This window comes from Dermacentor variabilis, chromosome 8 (genome assembly GCF_050947875.1).
Source record: "Dermacentor variabilis isolate Ectoservices chromosome 8, ASM5094787v1, whole genome shotgun sequence".
NCBI lineage: Eukaryota > Metazoa > Arthropoda > Arachnida > Ixodida > Ixodidae > Dermacentor > Dermacentor variabilis.
Genome location: NC_134575.1, coordinates 139,541,493 through 139,566,985, shown reverse-complemented (window position 1 = coordinate 139,566,985; position 25,493 = coordinate 139,541,493). Strand labels below are relative to the sequence as shown.

The 25,493-nt window shown below is 44.0% G+C and overlaps 1 protein-coding gene across 4 annotated transcripts in view; it reads right to left on the bottom strand.

The window, feature by feature from the left end:
* Positions 1 to 2,777: 2,777 nt before the first annotated feature.
* Positions 2,778 to 25,493, bottom strand: part of LOC142590618 (MIF4G domain-containing protein-like) — a 152,912-nt gene continuing 130,196 nt past the window's right edge. For all 4 annotated transcript variants that reach the window (XM_075702945.1, XM_075702944.1, XM_075702947.1 and 1 more), the window contains 3 exons: positions 21,924 to 22,042; positions 15,613 to 15,915; positions 2,778 to 9,634 (listed from right to left, as the gene is read on the bottom strand). In XM_075702945.1, coding sequence (XP_075559060.1) covers positions 9,398 to 9,634; positions 15,613 to 15,915; positions 21,924 to 22,042 — 659 coding nt within the window. In that variant the 3' untranslated portion in view covers positions 2,778 to 9,397. The remainder of the gene's footprint in view (positions 9,635 to 15,612; positions 15,916 to 21,923; positions 22,043 to 25,493) is intronic.

Genomic DNA, 25,493 nt, shown 5'->3' with positions numbered 1-25,493 from the left:
CCAGTGATCTGCATTAGTGCATGATTAACATATGCATTAGTTAACCTTTTTCTACGGTGCAGATTGCATACCTGGTGTTTCAGTGACCACTTTCAAACTTTTTTATTATTTTCCGTGGCAGATAGCTTAATTCTAGTCAATGAGGTAGTCTACTCAAACAGGCAGACATTACCTGCAGAAAAAGAATTGAAATGCATAATTTACCAATTAACAAGAATTCACTAATTAAGTTTCTAATTACCTTATGGCACATCTTGCAAGGTACAAATTCTAGCCGGGGAGTTTACAAAGCGGATCCACTTCGGACGAATTCTCAGGATGACATCATTTTCGTGATATTATTTCCCAAACTCTGCAGAGAAACGCATAGGTGTTCCAATTGCTTGTAAGTTTCAATGCATAAAAAGACGTTTTGTAAGGAAATTAAGCGGAACGACAGTGCATTTTTACCGCATATTTGACGGCGCATATCTCACAGATGGTATCATCGAGACAATTATATTCAAGTGGATATGTCTTGCAGTCTCGCCCATTGATATTTCTAAATTACAATATGTTCCATAGCGCAATTAGCTTAAAACTTAAGTGAATATTTGTTAACTCGTCGAGTATGCGTTTCAATTTCTCAGAGTAATGCCCGCCTCTTCAAATAGACCAGCTCATGGAGTAGAATTATGCTATCTGCCCAAGGAAATTAAAAAGTTTGAAATTGTTCGCTGAAACACCCGGTATTTTCTCGGGCAAGCAAAATAAGCCTTCATACGTGAGTTCTACACAGTCTAATGAATAGCTTGCCAAGACTTCCCCAAGACGAATACGGAGGGAGCATTAATTAGCTTGGCTTCAGGAGTGCTTGGCCGCTATGTTGTAGCGATGCCTTATTCTATTCTATTCTTATCATCCACCACACACGGCCGCCTGATCCCGTTGATAATCTGGGCAGACCGTCGCTCTGACCACTGGCCAAGCGCGAAAAGCCTGAAAAAGCATAGAATCGGAAAAGGCATCGCTACAAAATACCGGCCCTTGTGAAGTTCTAGGGCCATTGCTCAGCTTGTAGAAGCCGGATTGCAGACATTTTGACTTGAACAAGCCCAAATATAGATTTCTTCTAGACAGGTTTGTGCTACCTGGGCTGCCAGTGTCACAAAAAACCTGCTGTGTTGCCGCTGGACGCCTTCGCCCTATCGATGTGCCCTCAGAACCATTCTTTTGCGTCGGTCTCGATCTTCTCGGCCCTTCTCCGATGTCGAAATCTGGCAATGAGTGGGTCGTTGTCGCGACTGATTACGCGACCCGGTACGCGATCGTGCGAGCTTTGCGCACAAGCTGTACCATCCTCTGTCATTCTCCATCACGGCGCAGTCCGGCAGCTCCTCATAGATCACAGCCGCACCTTCTTGTCCCGAGTAGCTTAAGACCTACTTCATTCCTGTTCAGCCGAGCACAATTCTTTCCACCGCCTGCCACCGGCAGACAAACAGACTGACGGAGCGGCTCGTTGACAGAAATGCTGTCCATGTACGTTTCTGACGACCATAGTCACTGGGACAGCACGTTGCCCTTCGTGACCTTCACCTGTAATTAGTTCCGTCACGAGACCACTGGCTTTTCACGCTTTCAGCTTCTGTTCAACCACCACCCCTCTTTGCCCTTTGACACACTGCTTCCTTCCTCAACGAACACTCCCACTGAATGTGCTCGAGACGTCTTCGGCCGGCTCACACGGCACGCCGGATTGCCAACTGCCGGCTCAGTGATCGCGTCTCGGGCCGTACAGAAGATGTGGTACGACAGCCGACATCGGAACGTCCGATTTCTTGGCTCCGTTGTCTTCTTATGGACATCATGCCACTACATCGATTTGTCTCAAAAGCTGCTGCCGCGCTACACAGGGACCTACACGATATTGCGTCAGCTTGGCGATGTGAACTATAAGATCACTCTGCTGGACTTTCGTGTCCCCACGGACGTTGTGCATGTGTCCCAGCTGAAGCCTTGTCACGAGTTCACTTCCGTTATGGTTAGCGCCGAGACGGCACCTTTACAGGCAGGGGTTATGTTACAACACAACCAAGAGTGGTGCCAGTCGGAAGAAAATTTTACGTGTAGAGGTGGAATCGGTCTCGACAGCCATCTTGTTTATGCATCGTCGCTCTTGTAGATATTGTAAACACATCTTTATATGTGACTTTTGCAACGTAACAATATCATCATGTAACAAGTTATGTTTATACCGAATAGAGAATTAACGAAGGTACTTTCGTGGGGAATGCTCGCTATTTAATTCGATCGTTAAAAAAATGCCTAACCCCTCCACCATGCTAAGGGACTGGAAGCAACTTGACCATTCTTGATACCGTGATTCTCTCGACATCCTAACCAGCTATATGCATGCGGACAAAGGTATTACAACCATTATTGCGATTCTTGGAAGGTTTGGATTTACAAAAACTCTCAGTAAATTCAAGGGCTACCGCACTAACTTATGAAGTGTGTGGGTGCAGTAGCAGAACTGGCACTGCCATGTGAAGCTAAACCTATGCGTATACTCGAACATCACATGTGCAAGCATGAGGAAAAATCTTTCTCCGAGTCAAGTTTTCTGGCTCCATATAAGGTACACATGAAAGAAATGTTTTCCAATTCTTCTGAATTATTACTGGTATGGTCAGCAATTCACATGCATGCAAAGCAAGGAAAGACAAGCAGTGAGCATATCTCTTTCTGCACATGTTTCTTCACTAGCATTGATTCGGTAATTAAAGGCAACACAGTTGTATTTAATACTACTAAGTTTATTTCTTAATTACTGTTCAAGTATACAAAAGAGATGAAGAAAGAAAAGAACAGTATAGTAGTGTAAATAGTATTCTACAAATGACTGCTTGAGAGTATTGGCACCGTAGTTACTTCTCTTTCCATGCTTTTATGGCAAGGTATATGATACACATTTATTTATTATTGCTGTTGATTTCATTGCTTGCGAGGTTAGTTTTTTGGTGCACTGGTTAGTAGCTGCGCGTTGAACGTACATATCTTTTTATACATTGCGCCAGAAACATAAAACCAGCTCGCAAAACAATATAGCAGTCAATTCTCTATTAGTCTTTGGCATCGCGCCAGAAAAGTGAAATAAATAGTTGTGTCACTGTAGACAAAGCCTCACTCTCGGCTACTACTATAATCTTCAAAGCTATATGTTATGATTAGCCTACAAAATGACTAGTAGTCTGTTCAACGAGCCACTAGCGGTCTACGACATCAAAGCAGCCTGACAGGTTGTCAACAGGAACAAAGGGTGCACTAACAAGTGCTTGCTGTCATCAAAGTGCACAAGCTTACATTTCCTCACTATATTTCATAAGTGTCGTTCATGGCTACTGGTTTGAGAGAACTACACCCTTGAACTCTGCTTGTCCAAGAGTGCCAAATACTGTTCAAACCTGCAACTATGTCTACCATGTGATAAAATGCAATGAAAATATTTTTTGCCATGCGAAGTTCCATTGGGCACATACGGACTAATGACATACATATTATACGATCACTCCATCCAACCAGGCTTTGGAATACATCAAGTGTGCACAAAGCAAGTGGCCACAGAAATAGCAAGAACAAGTCAAATTCAACACCATGCAATCAATATTAGACAGCACACTGTAGAATGGCAGTTATTTCACTAGCCCAACTTAATATGTAGCCTGGCTGCTTGAGACGCAGGTCGTCAGTGGCTCTGCTCTGTTAATGAGCGTTCTATTCATTCAAAAGCAAAGTATACAAGTGAAATAATTTTTGTTCTCTCAATCTTTTTTTCTTTTCAACAAAAATGAACAAAGCAGTGACTGCTTATCACAGACAGCGCCAAAACTAGATAAAAAAATGAGAAAATTGCAGGATAATCAACAAGAAAACACTAAAGAAACGCTGCATGCACGCTTCTTTGCATAAACACATAAAACACTCGCATAAACACAGACGGCATTTGCTCTGTGGAAAGAGATGACACTGCAACCATTCGCTATCAAGAATGGCATCTGCGCTGTCGATAACCAAATGCTCCAAAATAGTACAAGCAGTACATTGCCTTTCGCGGTGCTCTTACAATGCGATACAAGCCTCAGCAATCACTGCCATCAATAAGTGAGCCCAAGATCACCCATGAAACAAAAGCACCGCAAACACACAGCACCCATAAGCAGTCTAAAAAAACAAAAAGAAGAATCTTAAGCAAGTACAATTTTTCCACCTCTCCTTCACTTGCTGCAAGAGTCATCTCCGGAAGGTCCACGGGTGTCCCTAGAATTTATGTCTAGGTAAAATGCAGTGCGACATCTGCACTGTCACCACGGCTGCTCTGGAACCTTACGAAATCTAACAAAAGCCTTCCTATTTCTCAGAAGAGACACTCGAACGTGACGTGCAAGCAAATTGGTTAAAAAGAACTGTTTTGATGTCATTCAAAGCTTTGACCTTTGGTGCATAATCTGAAGTCGCAAAGCTGAGACACCTACCAATTTCATTCCTGAATGCACCTAATTAAAGAATGGCTGGTGTTTGTGCTAGGGAGCTCTACACAGATTGAATGCATGAATTGTGGAGTAGGCTACTTATTATCGCAAATGCCACTTGAAGAAATAACAGTCAAATGGCTTATAACGAACTGTAGCCGTGTTCTTTAGCAGTTGATGTCACCCGAAGTTCTTCCGTGATGCTGCACTACAATACTTGTACCCATTTAAGGATGTGACTGACAACGAACAAAAAGTGGACAGCATTAAAAATACCATTCTGAAAATGTGCATATTGAAGATGGGCATTACACAACAACACTAGTGGCAATGTAAGATGACGAATAAAGCACTTCAAAGAGCAGCCTCAACCTTGAATACTACCTAGCATAAACCGATAGTTAGGGTAGGCAGTATTGAGAAGCTTGAAAACGTTCGCAACCTCGTCACTCACTTTTTGGTTTGCATAGTTGTGCACAGTCGAGCTTGGAATGCAGTCTACAGCAATTTTTGAGCCATCAAAAAGGCACACAACCTATTCCATTCAACAAATGAAATGAGTTGAATTGCATTTTTTTTTAACCTTTCCACAGCCTCACTTGCTTTGTTGTCCATACAAAGGACACTGTCAAAGCAACTCCTTGCACATTCATGTGCAAGAGACTGACATTTCTTTCTTTAATTCAAGTAACTTTCACGTTCACCTTGCCAATATTAGATACGCTCAATCTTATGCATTAATCTATCCAATATAAACAAATGCAATTTCTTTTACCCCATGTTCTGCTGTGCCAGGAGGTTGTGTGCCCCCTGGGGCTCAAAGACTACCCAGACGTACAAATGAGCAAACCTGGGCATGTTCGACCTCTCATGACCCCAAACTTTTGCACATGCAGCCTTGCACCAGCTGCAGTGGGGATGGAGGCAAGCATGTATTTTTTTTCTTCGATGCACGTAGTACCGACGCACGTGTCTGTCGTGCACGCTTTTGCCGTCACTGCTGCCATCTTTCTGCGATTTGTATCGACACAGAGTTGCCACAGAGTACAACAGACTAAATTCTTGGCGCCAGCTGCTCAAGCATATATTCGAGGCCTGTTTAAAGCTAAAGCAAGAATAAGGTGCTACGCTTGATGTTACACGCAAAAAAGAAAATAAAGCAGTAAATGCAAAGCCTCAGGAACTTCCAAAACAGATGTCCAGTAAAGTTCAAGGCCCCTTTATGAAAACAATTGCTTCTTTCCCGCATATGCGCATGTTTTAAACAAGCACGCAGATGTTTAAGAACTGCCATAAACTGTAGAAATGACCGAAACAAGCAGTGACCCCTCTAACGTAGTACACCCTTCAGCTAACATGACTGCCATGGGCAGTGAAAACTCAGTTTGTTGCCCTCTGAAGCAGCTGTTGTGCCTACTCATTAGAATTAACTACTCACACAAAGAACAGCAGTTGTTCACAAGTGGGTCTATCATTCCAACATTGACTTTAGCTAGTAAACTTGCACTAGTTATGCTACTACAAAACATTATTCTGTGAAAACATTCACCCTAGTCAAGGTGCTTTGGTCACAAAGAAAGAAAGAACCTTCCAGTGCTGTCAGGTCCTTCAAGGTACTTCTGTACAAACGCTTTCATGCTTGCACCTTGTCTTTGGTTAGTTAGCTTTGTAATGATTGCTTTTCACAGCAAGCAACTTCTTTGAATATAAGTGATACAGACACAAGTCATACCTTTGGAATTTAAGGTGATAATAACAGAAACAACTCAATGAAATGTCTAGCCATGCAGAGATAGAAAAATGTGCAAAAAGTTTTTTTCACACTCTGATGTGTTGATATATGTATGAAAGCACCTTCTTGTATCCTCTAGGCTACTGAGAGAGAAAACTGGTAGCTACTTAATACAGTAACATTATCTACGTACTGGACAGTGCTTCTTAAAGAAACGTACCTCAGAGCTATTACTTCAGTATTTAGTATCCCTTGAAGTGGTATCCCTTCTGATAAGTCTCAGTATTTGGACAGAACCTGTTTCTTCTACCTCTGCTATGCTGATGGTGCTACAAATTTCTAATAAAAATCTACAAGGGTATGTTTTCCACAAAAACCCTGGCACAAGAAGATGCAAGAAATCTAGTCATGGCCACTAACCTGTCCACATGTACATAGATCATAGGAGGGTTTGTCTGGACATGGTAGCAACTCTAAATTTTAATTCTCCCTAGCATTTCCTGTTGTATCCATGTCATCACTTCAGGCTGTTCACGGCGGCTATTTTCACGTGGTGCACTAGCACAATGGACACAAAGTGAACAATACATGACCTTGCAAAACATGAATAGCTTTTCAGGTTCTCTTAGTTCATCATTGGCTCTACAAGATAAAATAAAAGAAGAAGCTATCTGTGAAATAGTGAAATCTTCCTATGTGAAACAAAGTCACAGATGTAGCTAGGAGATTGGTGCGTGTTGGAAGACTCCATCGATTTAGCAATTGTGCTCAGGTATGGGTGTCTACAAGGTGCAATAATGCAACAAAAGAGATAGAGAAGGCGATCTAAATATGTGAAAATATGCCCTGTAAATAAGTTTTGGCGATACCACACTACCCCTGGTATAGAGCAACAAGATTATCAAGCACAAACAGGCTAAAACAACATATTCTTTATGCGCAAAACCACAGAACATTTGGGACAATGCAATAGCGCTTCACACTTCATGGAGGATAGGAATTTTAAAAAAAGACATGGAAGAGACGGGTCCAGAGCACCTATCTGCGTCCTGGTTATTTCTCGGGAGAAAACAGCACAGAGTTCATGTGTCATGCAGTAGCTGACGTGCTCACTTCCACCTGCCCAGCAGTATTCTGATCTCGGGTGTGGTGCCAGCTTACCTCAGTGGCAGGCTGGCACACTTGTGCGCTTCAAAAATGGTACAACAGGTGAAAGACCGCACAGCGGAATTTCATTACACAGAGCCACACCCCGAGCACCACTTACAAAAGACCTTTCAAGAAAGGCAAGTACGTGAAACACTCACCAAGCATCACAAATCGAAGCGGAGTGCTCGACCTGCGAGTGAGGGTGGCCTCGACAACTCTCACTTTCGTGACGTTTAAAATGTTGATGGCACTCGACCCACCGCAAAGCGAAAAAGAGAGAGTGTCACAAGAGCCAGCTTACGCAATAATGCTCCGTCCGAACACGACCATCACATGCAGTGCTTAACGTAGGCAGAAATATTTCACATTTCAACTGTCCACTTGAGCACTTCTCCCTGCACACGTATTCAAGGAATGCATCACAATACTTACAGAGAGCGATGGGGACTTTTCAAGGATTGAAAGTGCATACTGAGTGACTACTTCGAGAACGGCTGTTCAATTCTGCGTGGCAGCAACGAGCTCTGCCCACGCGACCAGGTATGGTGACAAATACAAAACTGCAGACTGAGCAGTGGTTTGAGAGCGCTGTGAGTCAGCAAAGATGGTGAAAAGTTCGATGCTGTAGAGAAGCCTGGCTATTCATGTCCACTGCATTAGCATTCCATTCCTGCCAGAGAAACAATGCAGGAAAACTGACTACTTCAATGTCAAGCAGGAACATGGGATGTGAAGGGTGACGTCTAACCACGACGAGTAGTATTACAATGGCACTTCTTTGTCATCTTTTCATCCATGAAAGGGCAAGCCAAGTAGTCGGGAAAGACAAATGTGTGGTTCAATGGTGAAACAGTGTTGACACGCACATTAAAACTATCGTGCACAAAGAATACACAAGAACAGCCAGGAAATTTTTAAGTCTCCAAGGACAACCAGACTTCACAGCCACAACAACCATGGTGCAAGAATTTGGCCTCAGCACGCCGCTAGCAGATCAGTATTGGGGCAATGAAAAAAAAAATGTAAAACACAAAGAGAAGCAGCACTGAATGTTACACCATAAACTCAAGAAGGAGACAAGTTAAGCTAACCACAGAAGCCACCCAATAAAATAAACTTCTTTTGTGACAACAAAAACCATTATATGAACTTTGAAACACCAATAACAGAAACGTGAAAATTCAACTGTAGTGCTCTTATCTGTTTTTGATAGTAAGAACACAAGAAAAATAGGAGAACATTGTGCACCTGGCACCTAGAACCGATGCAAAGCGGTCGCCACCAGAAGGACATTGTATGCAGCTAACAAGAAAAAGCAACAAAACTAGAATCAACGGCTGCCAACGTGATTTGGATTAATAAACCCATCAAAAAAAAGCAAGAAAATGTTGGTGTACACTGCAAGACAGCTTTAAGTGTTTTACTCACCTTTGTCACCTTGGGCGTGAAGGAGCACACAAGGATGGTCACACGGAAAGGCCCCGATAGTACCACAACCTGCTTACGAGATTGATAAATCCTGCTAACCCAGCATGCAGCATGCCACCAAAATGCCATGGTGAAATGTCATCAACCGTTAGAGGTGTGGAAACAGTCAGTACTCAAAAAGAGTTTAGCTTTGATGAACTGACCTCCACCCCAAACTGTAAGGAAGTCTGTACATACTCATGTAGTGCTACTGTTTCATATTGACGTCGTCTTCCTCAATTCTTTCATGCCTTCTCCATTTTCTCTCCCTTTTCTGCAGTGACTGCCATACAGGAGAACACCAAATAGTGTGGGACACTGTTCGAACCCTTCCTGGCAATGCTCACAAACGGCAGTGACAAGGAGATTCAAGGACAAAGCAAGTAGGAGACTCGTCAAAGATGCTACAATCAAGCATGTGGGGAACAGACTTCCTGGTGTTTCACAGAGCCACGTTGTGGTGTGTCAAAGTCTCTCTCTCTCCAGCAACCAAGAAGTAAAGCGGGCGAGTCGTGGTCGGGGTGGCATCGTCGGCCACTCACTTGCGGTGCTCGAGGCTCGTGTAGGGGAAGTAGTACAGCTGCTGTGCCAGGTTGAGCTGCCATCCGGAGGCGTGCAACTCGAGCAGCTCAAGCAGTGTCTTGCGCGCCTGAGCCGAGAGGCCCGGCTGGACAAATGCCTCCCGCAGTCGCCCAACCAGGGTTGCCATACGCTGGGGGGCGTCACGCTCCACTGCCCGGCCCGCGATCGTCAGCACTGACCGCAGACACTCCATCTGTGAACAAGACGAAAGGACGTGTGATCGGTGCACGTGGCAGTTGTAAGAGGCACGAGTTACAACTTGCAAAAATACCAAGAGAATATTTTACAGGTGCAATAGGGCACTCCCACTGGTTCTGTTGAAAACATATTGGAGTGATGTGTGTTTTATTTGGATTCTACTGGTACCAATACCATCCTATAGGTGGACTCCAACCTCTATTTGTTGCCTACTGGACCAATAGAACTTGTATTGTTACTAAAAGGGTCTGATATATTACATCTATTTGTCGCCTATTGGACCAACAGCCCTGTATTGGCACCAATAGGGTCTGACAAGTGAGAGCTATTTGACCAATAGGTTTGTCTTGGTACCAATATGGCTCATTAAGCAGAAGCTATTTGTTGCCTATATATCTGTTTCCTGTTGGACTGATAGCGAATGAAAACATAAATGATGCGGCTGGAAATAAACCTAAAAGTGCAATTTGACAAATCACTTCATTGCACAATTCAAAAAAGCAGCGGTAGTGGTTATACAGAACACATGCACCAAGAACTATCAGTTTCGTGTAACGTCAATTTGATTTGCCGGCAGTCCCCTACACTTCGTTGTTCTGGTGAAGCCCACAGACTTGCAGTTGTGTTAATAGCGTTCCAATAATACAATTCCACTGTGCTAAATCATCGTAACTGGAGTGCAAGTGCCGCTGAGCAGACAGGGCTACTAAACTCCGAGCTGCCGCCAGCCTTCCAACATGACAGGTGGCCCACAATCCACAAGTGCTGGCAGTGGACACTTCAGCTCCTGTCTTTCAAAGTTCTTCCCATTATGTGCTTTTAGCTGTGATGTTTGCTAGGATTTGTGCCGTTGATTTGGAGCTGTTGTCAGCAGTCCATAATTAAATTAGGTTATGGGGTTTTACGTGCCAAAACCACTTTCTGATTATGAGGCAAGCCGTAGTGGGGGACTCCGGAAATTTTGACCACCTGGGGTTCTTTAACATGCACCTAAATCTAAGTACACGGGTGTTTTCGCATTTTGCCCCCATCGAAATGCGGCCGCCGTGACCGGGATTCGATCCCGCGACCTCGTGATCAGCAGCCTAACACCATAGCCACTGAGCAACCACGGCAGGTAGCAGTCCATAATCACACAGGAGCACAGTTCTGTCACCTGCATGGCGAATATGTGAGGTATGTGGCCATATTGAACTCCACAATATGACTGTGACGACATTGCCTATGAAATGCATGCATGTTGACCGACTGCATGATCAACCTTGGATGTGCTTGCTGCCTCATCTATACTAAGAAAGTTTGCCGAGAGTGCCGATATACTGCCTGTCATGATAGGAGACATGTTGATGCGACTTGACGTGACATCTTGTACGAAGCTAGAAGGGGTAACCTGGCATAAGCAACAACAAATCAGCATTATATTTTAGGTGTGCTACTGATAATTTTGGCGGTTCATAGTAGATGTGAGCTTTTTATTTCTTTTTTGCTCTCTGTGGACTCATTCAAAGCTCTTTCGAACCTGCGTCAGTGCTTTCCAAACCGAGTTTTACCACTTTCCAGTGTAATTCTGAACTTAGCATCATTTTTATAATTGGTTAAGTGATTTTTTGTGGTTATTGTTTAACATACAGAGTGTGAATAAAGTACTCTAAGCTTTAACATGATGTAAAAATGTTTCTGTCACACTAGTATGTGTGGTGCATGGTCACCACAGCCAATGAATCCTACTGGACCAAAAAGCCTATAAGACCAATAGGCCGATTTAACCAATACACCTATAGGACCAATACACTTAAAGAACCAAAACACCTATTGGCATCAATAATCTCAGGCTATTGATATTGTATTGGAAGTTTTGGTTTTTCTATTTGAATTATCTGTTGGTATCAGTAAAATTACTGTGAGTGACAGGATGATACACAAACTTGAGAGGAGATTAAACAAAGAGCTCTAGACTGGTAGGTCAAATTTTTTACACAGCACATAAGCTGGAACAACCCGTAAAAAATTTAAGCAGAGCTTGTCTTGCGACGACTGTCGACAGCAATATGTTTGGGGAGGGGGGAATGGTGCACAAAATCTGTCCAAAACACTTTTTTTTTCAAAAGTAGGACTACTAAATACTTCATTTTATGGTGAACATGTCCAGCAAGTGGTGTGCTTGTGGTTGCACCACAGGTGATTGAAAAATTGAGCCTCTAATGCATAGCCGCTCATGAAAGTGGGCATGGCTTCTGAAAATATTGTTTATGTTGCAATTTTCACTATAAAGTAATTCAACAGTAATGCAAACAATGCAGGAAGGACATGGCAAGAGCCAGAAAAGGTTTCGCAAGGAAATATAATGATGATGATGATGCAGACTATGCCCCAGGTGTATACTAGGATGGTCGAACAGCGAAAACTTAACACAAGATTTCTTAAAACGCTGTTTTGACTTGCATAAGGTATATTTTCTATGCAATGAATGACCATTCTTTGAAATTTCGATCAATAATTGCTCAGTGGTCATTGCAGAGACTGAACTAAAAACAATTTTTCAATGAATACTTGATTTTTTATTTACAGCTTTCTCCATCCAAAAGCCGCCTAGTTAGAATGTTAAATCTAAAAAAAATTATTTCAGGAATGCAATTATGTCATTTATTGCTTTTAGTTCAGTAAAAACCGTGTTGTAAGGAAGACGCGAGAGCACTTTCGTCACTCTAGAAGGAATCGTTTTTTTTTAAATGGTCCTTCACCAAATAACAAATGTGTTTCATTTATGTTTTTATAATATCCATACAACTCAACTTTCTTGCTTGAATTTTTATATGGAAGAAGTAGAAACATTTAAATAGCTGTACAAAATTTGAATTTATTGTAGAAGTGGAATTTGAGATATTCCACAATAATGTTAAAAGCCGTCTGTCTGGGTACCATCCTCCTTGCACATGGAATCAATGGCATGGACAATTAGCATGGATAAATCACTTAGCAGAGACAAAGTGCTTGTCCCATCTGCCTCGCTTAACTTTGTCCTGCCTTTCACGCTTCATTCTACTAAAAGTATCAATATAGCGACAATGTATTGCCACCATCAAAACGAGTTATGTATGAGGCACGCATTGCAGCAGGACTCCTCTTTCGTGCTTCCCTAACAACATTCAGTGCCATCTAGTGGCACCATCGCAAAGCCTTCGCGTGGCCGCCGGAATGCATGGCGTGCCTGTGCATGCGAACACTGAGAAACTCGCCACGAGACCAGTGGGCTCCTGTCTCGCACTTCTTTCTGGACACGCTGCCCCGTATAGTGGTGCTATTGCGAAGTCCACGCACGGCCTCTGACACGAGAAGTGTGGTGGGCTTATGCATGTGAATACTGAGAATTATTCCCTTGCTTTCCGCACACCCAGTACTCAGCGACCGAAGTTGGCGAAATGTTGGTTGCAGAGCAGCGAACACCCAGTGCACTCATGCATGGTGCAGCTCACAAAAGCAATGACGTGAAAGAACCACTGAAAAGCAGCACATACCCAGTGCATTCGTGCCGCAGCCTGCTAAACCTATCCTCGAAGAACCTGTGGGACGTGGGTTCATTTCTGCCCAGCACCAGAGAAATTTGAGGGATCTTGTTTGTCCTAGTAGAGCAGCACATTGCCAGGGGCACATACCTAGCTACCCGAGTCGGCATATAAGAGGTTCACTGAAGACACATATGGCACATATTTTATTTAGTTATTTATTTATTTATTTATGCATACTGCAGCCTCAATGAGGGTATTGCAAGAGTGATATGAATGACAAAGATACTAAATTTACCCCCCATTACGCTAATGATTGCGTCATTTTCAGAGAAATTAACAATGCTAACGACATTTAATTACTTAAGCAGGACTTTGCCACTATAGGGAACTGGTGCAATGAATGGTTAATGAAGCTAAATATTAACAAATGCAAAGTCATACGTGTGTCTACAAAAACATCTAACATACTGTCGTACTACATTGACAACATGTCGTTGGAATCAGTTTCTTCATATATATATCTTGGTATTTACATCACTTCTAACCTCAGCTGGTCTCTATATACTGAGAACATAATTAAAAACGCTAATCGCATGCTTGGCTACCTACGTCGCAACTTTTTCAGTGTACCTATTATTTGAATAACCAATGCTCATTAAGGGTTACGGACTGGATTCCAAGGGAAGGGAAGCGTAGCAGGGGGCGGCAGAAAGTTAGGTGGGCGAATGAGATTAAGAACTTTGCAGGGACAACATGGCTACAATTAGCACATGACCGGCGTAGTCTGAGAAGTATGGGAGAGGCTTTTGCCCTGCAGTGGGCGTAACCAGGCTGATGATGATGAGGACTAATTTGAAACATTTGTTATATAAATTTTTCATCATCATCAGCCTGGCTATGTCCACTACAGGGGAAAGGCCTCTCCCATACTTCTCTGACTACGCCGGTCATGTGCTAATTGTAGCCATGTCGTCCCTGCAAACTTCTTAAACTCTTCCGCCCACCTAAGTTTCTGCCGCCCCCTGCTACGCTTCCCTTCCCTTAAAATCCAGTCCATAACCCTTAATGACAATCAGTTATCTTCCCTCCACATCACATGTCCTGCCCATGTCCATTTCTTCTTCTTGGTTTCAACTAAGATGTCATTAACTCGCGCTTGTTCCCTCACTGAATCTGCTCTCTTCTTATCAACTTAATGTTACATGTGCACCCACCATTCTTTCCATAGCTCGTTGCGTCGTCCTCAATTTAAGTAGAACCCTTTTCGTAAGCCTACAGGTTTCTGCCCCGTAGGTGAGTACTGGTAAGACACAGCTGTCATACACTTTTCTTTTGAGGGATAATGGCAACCTGCTGTTCATGATCTGAGAATGCCTGCCAAACGCACCCCAGCCCATTCTTATTCTTCCAATTATTTCAGTCTCATGATCCGGATCCGCGGTCACTACCTGCCCCAAGGAGATGTATTCCCTTACCACTTCCAGTGCCTCGCTACCTATCGTAAACTGCTGTTCTCTTCTGAGACTGTTAAACATTACTTTAGTTTTATGCAGATTAATTTTTAGACCCACCCATCTGCTTTGCCTCTCCAGGTCAGTGAGCATGCATTGCAACTGGTCCCCTGAGTTACTAAGCAAGGCAATATCATCAGCGAATCGCAAGTTGCTAAGGTATTCTCCATTGCCTCTTATCTCCAATTCTTCCCAATCCAGGTCTCTGAATACCTCCTGTAAACACGCTGTGAATAGCATAGGAGAGATCATATCTCCCTGCCTGACGCCTTTCTTTATTGGGATTTTGTTGCTTTCTTTATGGAGGACTATGGTGGCTGTGGAGCCACTATAGATATCTTGCAGTATCTTTAAATACGGCTCGTCTACGCCCCGATTCCGTATTGCCTGCATGACTGCCGAGGTTCTGACTAAAATGCTTTCTCGTAAACAATGAAAGCTATGTATAAGGGTTGGCTATATTCTGCACATTTCTCTATCACCTGATTGATAGTGTGAATATGGTCTATTGTTGAGTAGCCTTTACGGTCCTGCCTGGTCCTTTCGTTGACAGAAGTCTAAGGTGTTCCCGATTCTATTTGCGATTACCTTAGTAAATATTTTGTGTTGCATTGAGGGGTGTTGCATTGATGAAGACAAATGGCTACCTGTACTTTGTTTTCATCAATGCAACACCCCACAGTTAAGTGAAATCTGCTGAGCATTTATTTTGTACTAAAGAAACTGAAGATCTCATTACTGTAGCACTTAAGCGCATGTGTTCTCCCACCACAAATGCTGTAGGGTGACTAAACATTTGCTAACATCTATTGCTAACATCTATTGCTAACATCTTATGCTACCCCACAGCTGGTGTAGGGTCTCTAAACATTTGCTCAAGCAAGGCACACAGCTGCATGATACAGTCAGTGTGCAACTTTCTGCATCTCAGTGGCTATGTAAGAAGATCAGCTTACCTCAGCCGGGTTGCCAAGCGAGGGAGGCCGCAGGATGATGTGGCAGCAATCACAGAGCAGCATGACCAGGCACAGTGTGCGGCTCGCCGTGGGTGCCCCACGGCCACCGGCCGAGCCACTGGCACAGCTCCCGCTTCGACCTCTCAGACCCAGCAGCAATTCGGCCAAGAAGCAGACGTAGGCTGTCCAGCGGCGCGGCACTGTCGTGGTAGCATCCAGCGGCCGCAGCAGCTGGTCCCGCTCATTGAACCACTCGCGGCAGGCGCTTAGCAGGCTCTCCAGGAACGTCTCGCCTCTCTCCTTCTGCAGTGTAGGAACAGTCACCATAAGTATTGTGCATAGAGCCTGAGCAGAAAGTACTGGAATATCGCAACTACCAGAGAAACCCCAGTATGACCACCAGCTCCTATAACTAGATGCCTGCAACATGAGCCAAAAACCCGCTGCCCTTCCCTTTTTATTTTCCTCCTTTCCACTTGGTAGGGCCACTAGCGCTCCTTGCAGTGGACACTCGCAACACACTGGCCGCTGCGCCACCGCACCGACAGTAAAGCTCCAGCAGACGACGACTGCACATTGCCATCTATGCGTATGCATACAAGATTCATGCTATTTCCTCCATATGTATTTCTTAGTAATGTGCCATTGCAGCATACCCCAATGCTCGCACAGTCAGACAAACAGACCTGGCCGTGTGTTTCCACAACAGCAGTTTGCGTGACCAGTGGCTAAAGCAATTTCGAGGAAGGATTAAGTGCCATCAAGTTACCCTCTGTAGTGCGTAGTCAGCACTTCCACACTGGGGACTTCAGGAAAGATTTACGGAGCAGCTGCTGAAGCCAGTTGTCATCGCCAGTGTTCTGACAGTTTTCGATCAAGTCAGGCCTCACTAGACCACAGCTTCCTGTGTCAGCCATTAGCATAAAAGCTACTGACCTGGCCTGCCGGCAGCAAGCTGCGCTGACAGGAGTCACATGACTCCAGTGGTTCAGTAATGACCATTACCCCACAGTTCCGGCTCGTAAATTCGGCAAGGCGCCTCCAATGAGAAAGAAAGCGGCATCCCAGAAATATAGTTAGCGGAGGCTCTGGTATAACAAACATGGATACAACAAATTATCACCTATAACAAACTACATATAACATGTTTCTTGCCAGTGTCAGCATGTAACAATATATATATTCTTGTCAAGAATATTACATATAACTAAGGTAAATGCATGTTGGATGCAACTTTTTGATAATGGAGTCCACTATATTCGATGTGTGCTCAAGAAGAAACCGAACTTTTGCTGTAACACCTTTAGTGCTTATGGTACAACATTTTAAGTGCTGTCCCCTTCAAAGTAGTCCCCTCTATTGGCAATGCACTCTTCCCATCTTTTCTTCCGTTTTTGGAAAGCCTCCTGGAATGCACTTTCTGGAATAGGGCACAAGTCTCTTCTCGCATTGTCCTGGACCTCCTCTACAGTTTAGAAACGACGTCCTTTCAAGGTAGTTTTCAGATTGGGGGATATGAAAATGTCTGCCGGGGCTAGGTCCAGAGAATATGGTGGGTGGGACACAACAGGAGTGTAATGTTTCGCTAAGTAGCCGCAGACAAGGAGCGATGCGTGAGCCGGGCCATTGTCATGATGCAACATCAGAGCCTGCTTTTCCCACAATTCAGGCTTCTTACTGCATACAGAATCTCTCAAACGTGCTAGGATTCCCTGGTAAACTTCTTTGTTTACCGTCTGACTATGCAGCACAAATTCCTGATGTACAATGCCTTCACAGTCAAAAAACACAACCAACATCACCTTCATTTTTGACCGACTCATGCATGCTTTTTTTGGACGAGGAGAACCTTTGGCCACCCACTGCGATGACTGCACTTTCGTTTCAACATCATAGCCATAAACCCATGTCTCATTGCCTGTTATGTTCTTAAAGTTTTCATCGTCATTGGCAGCAGCGAGCAGTTCCTGGCTGATTTAAACGCAGGTCTGCTTCTGTTAATAAGTCAACAAACGCTGCACGAATTTTTCACTGACACGACGCATCCCAAGTTTGTCACTCGAAATTTCATATGATCCTACGCTGATACCCACTTCATCAGCAACTTCTCAAACAGCCCAAATGACGATTTCCACGAATCGCAGTTTGAGCTCTCTCGACGTGGTCATCATCTCTGGATGTGGACGGTCGTCCAGGCTTGGGATCATCACCGACTGACATTCTTCCGTGTTCAAACCGCTTGAACCAATCATAGCACTGCGTGCGACTCATACAGCCCTCCCTGTATGCTTGGCTAAGCAATTAAAATGTCTCTGTGAAAGTTCTTCCCAAGTTTGTAGCAGAACTTCACACACACACACACACTGCTGTTCCAATTCCTTCATTGTCGCTTTGGCACCAATACAAAGAACAGCTTGTTCATGTGCTCACTTCAGTGGCTGTAGCTCAGCAACTAACAGTCAGAGTGAAATGCAGCAAATGGCAGTTTGTTGTCTAAACCTGCCGCTACATGTGCTCAGTAGCCACAGCGCGCTCCCTCTGCCAGTTGGCGCACTATTTCAAAAGTTCGGTTTCTTTTTGAACACACCTTGTAGGGTGAGCAAGGTGAAATACAAAATTGGCATCTAACATTTGTTCGAGCAGTGACTGCAGTAGAGGTGCCGAGTCCAAGCCTCAGATGCTGGTACCTGCTAGATGGTCCTTTCATTACAAAACTACCTGAATCTCTTGTAACGAGAGAAGAGCAATTGATAGCTCAATGCAAATTATGAGCATTGTTTCATAGGGCTCAACCTTGCAGGTGCGTGCCTGCACACTGACATATACCACTGCACAGCGATGCAACATCCCACGTTCAGCGAAGGACTGCACCAGAAGGCACAAGTCGGCGTCCTCCAATTACTGTTAGCCTCTCTGGATGCTTTGTGGAATGGCTGCTGCTATGCATGAGCTCACAGGCTCAATTTTCAGCTGCGGTGGCTGCATTTCGATGGGGTGGTACGCAATACAGCTGATGCACTTAGATGGAGCAAGCAAAGCAGAAAATGTTTCAGCCGACCTGGCTGCATTGGGGATGAGTGGAAGTCTCACATCTTGTTCACAAAGGAGCACAGGAACTGGCAGTGCAAGAAGCAATGTTATCACAGTAGCCACCTCTTGGTCCCTTACTCAGACAAGCGAATGCAGTGGCATTCACACTTGTGTGGCCATTGGTGAGGCCACGCTTACACCATGCCTAGAGCTGGCATGTGCAATGCTGGCAGCACGCATATCCCCAAAACTTTTGCTTTGATGCTGCATCCGGCAATGCTGGCACAGCAAGCTCGATTGTACTGCGTGCCCATGTGGCAGAGGCAAAGTGGATGTGTGGTCGTTATATTGAAGTTTTACTTAAAAGAAAAATACTGATAAGACCGGGGAGGCCTGTTTAACGTCTGCCATCCAGAAACACTAAGGAACATCTTAGTGATAGTTGTAGGCACTAATCACTGCATATCTTCACTGCACTTCAGTACACTTCTGTGTGCCTGCCTCACTGAAGAAGCTGAATATGATAAACATGCAAACAAAGTCGTACCCATGTATTCATAAATGGGCTCTGGTACTATAGTGTAGTGTAGTGTGTGTAGTAGTGTAGTGGAGTGGAGTGGAGTGTACTGTAGTGGAGCCTTTGCATCCACGTTCAAGTAATCACCGCCCCTTCCAGTCCGTGAAGATAGTCGAACAGCAAAGCTGTGTTACTTACACCAAGTGTTACACCATGCAAGTTAAACTTCGCGAGCAGTCTATATTGTAAATATTTTGTTTCGCCATTCTTTCACCTCGTTTTCACTTTTGCATGCTTCGCATGGTGAGCATACTTTAAGAGTGCTTTGTTTTGCAGTTCTCTCAGTGCTTTTTTTTTTTTTTTTGTCGAGCGCTGCAATCATTTTGGCAATTGGTTGGAGTGGTTTAACGATTGGTGTGGCTGCCAACACTTTTTGCTGGCGCAAGAAGTGCCGGCAGCCACGTGCTCCGAGTATAGCAGTCCGCCGTTGTCGCTTGCGTTCAATGTGTCGAGTTTGCTCGGTGGTGTGGTTAGCAGCGTCTGCCCAGCACTGCTGCTTGCGATTCTTCAAAACTAATTTGCTTCAAAATTAAATCGGTCCATTACATAAGACAATGAATGGCTTACGCCCTTAAGCCCTCAAGCTATGGCGCCTACCCCCTTAAATGCTGGAATGACAAGCTGCCACAGAGCCAGCTGTGGAAGGCTACGACGACGAACATGGGGGCAGTGGCACGAGCGCGTTCGTGTGGCAGCGCCGAGGAGTGCCAATGAGCCAGCTGTGAGAGAAGATGACATTCAAGCCATTGTTGATAATAGCTTTAGCAAAGTCCGACAACGACGGCACAGGGTCAGCATAAACTGCTTCACTGTAAAAAAAGTAATATCATCGCCTCTCCTATTTTCTTTCATTCCTCCATAATGATAGCGCATGTTGAACAACCCTAGCAGGTCAGACTCTATCCAGAGCACTCCACTACAGTGTCCATCAGTGCACATTTTTCATTGGGATGCTAAATCCCACAACTCAATCAAGGATACTCAGTCAAGTATTCCTAATGGTCCTCCAATCAAGAGCCCACTTTGACTAGAGGTCCTGAAGGGTGGTACTGCACTTCAAATGTAATTTAATGCCCCTTGGTAATACCCGAGCAAAAATGTCACACACTCAGCACCTGCTACAAGCCTTTACAGCGACGACGTGTTCCTCAATCAAATGATTATCTGATCAATAATTGCAGAGTATTGTTAAAGCACAGTAAGCTTCAGTTGAGGAGTGGCAATCGCCTGCACTCGCTGTAGTCGAGGAAATGCTTCAAATCATGGTTTGTTTGTCAACCAAGATAGAAAGTCAGTGTCAGTTTGAACCTTTGCATGAAAGTGTGGGCGACTTATTCTGTTTTTCAACTTTTTCTGTTTAATTTTTTTTTTTTTACTTCTGCATGTTCACATTAGAAATGGGTCACTCAGGAGCAAGCCAGATCTTATGAGCCGCTCTTTTTAAAGAACAAATGAGTCGTGGTTCAGTAAAAGGGAGTGGTGGTTCTTTTGGAGAGAGGAAGCCAGTTCGCCCTCATTCAATGAGCTGCTCGTTTAGTGAGCCCTGCCAAACCGTGTCGTCAGAGCCGAGTCTTCTACTCTATGCCACTTCTGTGCCTTCTGCTAGTGGTGCAAGAAAGCAACTGCCCTCCCACACTACCTCCCAAGAATCGCAACCACCCCTTCACAGTCGGCTGTCTTTCGAGCCACTTCTTTTAAATAACGAGTGAGCCATGGTTCAGAAAAAGTGAGCAGCAGTTACTTTGGAGAGAGGAAGCCGGTACTCGTTCAGTGAGCCGTGCCGAACCATTCTGTCAGAGCCGGGTCTTTTGCTTGGTTTCGTTTTCTTGCCGACGAGTGGCGGCCAGTGTGGGCAGACTCCCGCTACTCGTACTCGCTCGCTGTGTGCGCAGCAGTCCCTTTGGTTTTGTGCGTATCCTACAGTGTGGCACCCGATGCAACCGAAGGGAGAAGAAGCCTTAATTAGCAAAGGATGGTGCTGTTCATTGCCTGCTGCTGTTCAGACGTTGTCTCACTACTCTCACCGATCACGCATTGTGCGCTGGTGCAAGAACACTTCGAAGACAAATTCTTCCGTGTCTTTAAGGACAACAGATGAATGTACAGTTTACGGCCTGGTCTTTATTCGTGCTAATTAGCGTAGTGATGAAAATGTCACCCATGTCATCCACTTCTGTGCATTATCTGAGCCTGTATCATTAGCATGTCAATAAAATGAGGCCAATGATGTGTTGTGCGGTAATGCGACTTCCTTTTTGTTTTGTTTTCCTGGCGCATGATGGCATGATTGCTGGTATCGCATGTGCACTCAAGAAAAAAAAACTAAAGGTACATGCGGCAGGGTGCGGGGGGAGAATGAGCCAGCATGAAAAGAAAAGCGACCAACACAGGGCGGAGGCACCGCATGGCATAACACAAGTTACAGGTTACAGATTTAAGTGAACCAGTGAGACGTTCAAATGAACCGGTTCACTCCAGTGAGTTCAGCCGTTCCGAGCCACTCACTGAAGGGAGCCGTTTTGCCCATCTCTAGTTCATAAACTCTGGGTCCACCCGACTAAAAATTCTGTTATAAGAGAACACCCATGTCATGCACTTTAGTTGTCTCTGGTCTTAGCACTGAGTTTTGCTTGTAACCATAAAACTTGCATGCTGGCACCAGACTCCAGGTAGTGTAAAGCAGAGAAGTCATGTGATCAGTTACCGCAATAATGGAGAGGCACAGCTGAGCCGATGGCTCAGCATTCTGGATGCCCTCAGTGGCCCTCTGGCAGATTGCCCGCACCAGTTCCATCAGCTGGTGGGAGCTCAATGTGTTCGGGTCTGGGAAGAGAACAGGGGCATGTCATCAGGAACACGCTGAGCATGTGATAGGTGCACAGACAGCTGGCAAAATGTTACACAAGGTGGAGTTGTGCAGACACAGTATAGCATATGCAGTTCAGAGATAACCTGAGAAAAGCATGGCAAGCAGTAGCAGCAGCAGATTAGATCCAGTGATAAGTCCACTGAAAAACTGCGAAGACAGGATTAGTTCAGTCGGCACAGAACACCAGAAACTGAAGATCTTCTGGAGAGGCCTTTGTCATGCAGGTTATGTAAGTTGTCTCATTACGATGATGATGATGATCACAATAATGATAAGCAATGGGTGCACTAATCTGTTAGAATCGACAGAGGGTGAACAAAGAATGGCTCAGTCCGCAGCCAACTTTTGAACAAGGGCACTTGTCCTGGTCATGCTTATGAAGTCCCCTCATTAAAATATTCGCTCCAGGCCGAGGCTTCCCTCTCCTGGACAATTTTCATCCAGTCTCTATTCTTCCATAACATTTCTTCCCATATTCTGCCAACTTTCACATGGAAATTAGGAAAGCAATAAATTGTAAAATCTCACTAACACTTAGACAAACTCATGCATCCAGCCAACAATATGCTGAGCGTGTATTTATTACAAGAACTCAAAATTCATGAGTGTATTTATTATTGTGCTCAGAATTCCAATGCGCAATACTGAAATACATGTGCCATGAACACTTTTACACATTGGACATTTTTTTTAAAACAAATTATTATACAAGATATTTGGCAACTAGCAACAAAAAATTAATGAAAGTTACCAAGTTGTCATTGATGACAACATTCTTTGCATAATTCTAGAAGGAAAAGAAAGCTTCTCATTAGTCAACATTAGTGTTGCCATTTCATATTTCTTTTTGCTTGACTAAGCAACAAAAATTACTATTCAGCCATTGGTGAATTTTTTTAGTAACATGACAGAACAATTGGTGACATTTTAGCAAATATTAAGTTACGAAAGCTATTTAGGAAATGCCTTTGTAGATTGCACTTCATTGTAAAAGCTACAAGCAGGTGGCCGAAATTGACCATACAGTGCATTGGCTCAGTCACAATGATGAAGCAATGCTGTTCTCAACTATCACTCACCCTATTACCTCTCCTGAAGTTTACTCCTGCTAGCGCGAATTAACAGAGGCTATAAGCTGCAATTGATTGCACCGAGCCAAACAATGTTCGCATTGTGCTCACACAATTTATGTTTCTTTTTTATTTATTATAAAACTTATTACATAACAGGCTTTAACACTGCGAGTGCTGCACTTTCACTAAATACATTCAATTGGTGGCCGTTCACATATGTAACCGCAAATTACATTACCAAAACTTATTGCAATAAGTTTTGTGATAAGAATTCGAACACTGCAGGAAAATAATAGGAGAGTTGAACTGTCGAATCGTGTACGTGTCAGAACAGCTGAGCTTGTTCATGTCAACTTAAATGCACTGCTTCTGTTTCCCACAGCATTCAGACAAATCAATACAGCACGGAGCTTTCAGGTGGAACAATGGACAGCAATGCAGTAAATTGCCCGTGCAAACATCATGTAGGTGGTTGTCATCAGTCTGAACAACGTGAGCAAGCATTGGTCACAGAATTCTTTCCTCCTTTCATGAGCGATAAAAATTAGATTTGCAGGCATAACATCGACCGAGTGCCTATTCATGCTGGTAAAATCAGGTTACTTGTGTTTCTTTGAACAGTGCTGGGTTTGTAACATTACAGTTTGGATGTAAATGCAGAATTTCAGCTGTCACCATCTATTATTTTCTAAATATATTCCATTATAGGAACTTTCTACGCCTTGCCAGTATTTCTGCTGTTTATTCTACGTCTGCACAGATGCTCGATGAATGTAAAATGTTTCAGTAGATGCATTACGTCATGTTAATTCTTTTGTTACCACACCTAATCAAATCGATCACTGGTGATTAATGCTTTAGATCGCCGATTTCCACATGTTGGAGCTGTTTCTTAACCACTTAAGGCCATCCAGTAGTTGGTACAGGCCCTGAACTTTCAGAATCAGTTTAAATTTTCGAACTCCGGCAATGTTGCGATTTTGATGGACCTTTTTACGAACTTATGTGTGTATGTCGTAGCGAAAAGAGGCATGGCTGTCACTTTCTGCTGCGCTCGAGAAAAAATCATGCCGCTCAGGATTACGCCGCATTAGCATCAAAATTTTGTAATAAAATGACCCCCAGCAAGTCAAGAAGCATATCGCCGGCTTTGCCGTCCGACAGTGCTGCACAGTGATAATTAACCGAAAATAATGCCAGCAGTTCATTAGCAAGCTTACGTTTGGAGTACGAGTCGTTTTATTCTGGCAAAGCGTATTCCTGAAAGTCTGTCGCATGTCCAACATGTGGACCTGCATTTTCGAACCAGTTTCAAAGAGTTTCGGTTTCAATTCTCTCGTAAAATCCAGGCAAGGGGTGCTGCAGGTGCCCACTACGTAAACTCACATTGCCACTGCGTAAACTCACTCCCATGGCATCACCCTGCGTGGCTGCGTCACGAGAAAAGCGTTGTGCTCGAAACAATGCTGCACCCACACTTCAATTTAATATGAGGACAAGAGTTATGATTCTGAAGATCCTGAAGCCGATTCAAGCTCTGAAGGCAATGATGTTCTGAGTCAGCATGGGACAGCTGCAGCTGTTCACCGGCGAGTTTCCTTTATGGCCTTGAGCGGTCTCCTTCCTTGTGTGCACTTATCTGCTGATCTTTTTGCACGACCTGAGAGCTCTACTGATTATCTTCAGGGTGCATACTTCGCTTGGTTATGACCTGCTGCCATCGGCAACAAAGAAACTTCCGTACACGCCACCTGTAGCACATCTCGGCCCAGCATTGTGGATCATGCGCAAGACAGTTTAGAACGGCAAGAGATTTCTTTCTACTCTTCTCTTCAGAGGTGATAAGGACAATATGAAAAAATTCTAACTGTTATTCTTGGATGCATAATCTTGTCGGATGCATAATCTTGTAGTTGCCCAGCTACGCTGGGAGCGATCAGTCCCAGCAGAGGTGCATGACTCTACATGAACTGGTGAAGTATGTTCCTTGGACTTCTCATCGGACCAGCCTCAGAAAATACCGAAAAGATGGAACTGCAATATGTGTTACAGGGCCCGCAAAGATGAACAAAAACCAAACAGGGGTTTTGTGGGAAAAGTGCGGAGTGCACCTACGCTTCACAAAATTCAGGAACTGCTCCACCGCATGGCATGAGCGATGAACTGGTCTTAGTTTCTCCTTTTGCATCCGAAGAACAGCAGTGTACTGAGCATTTACTTTTTCAGACGCTATTCCTGGGTTATTTACCCTCTAAGTTTATATTCTGAATTTCTTTTGATATGAATGTGTTCGTACATATCATGTCTTTTATTGTTTTTATCAACTGGCAGC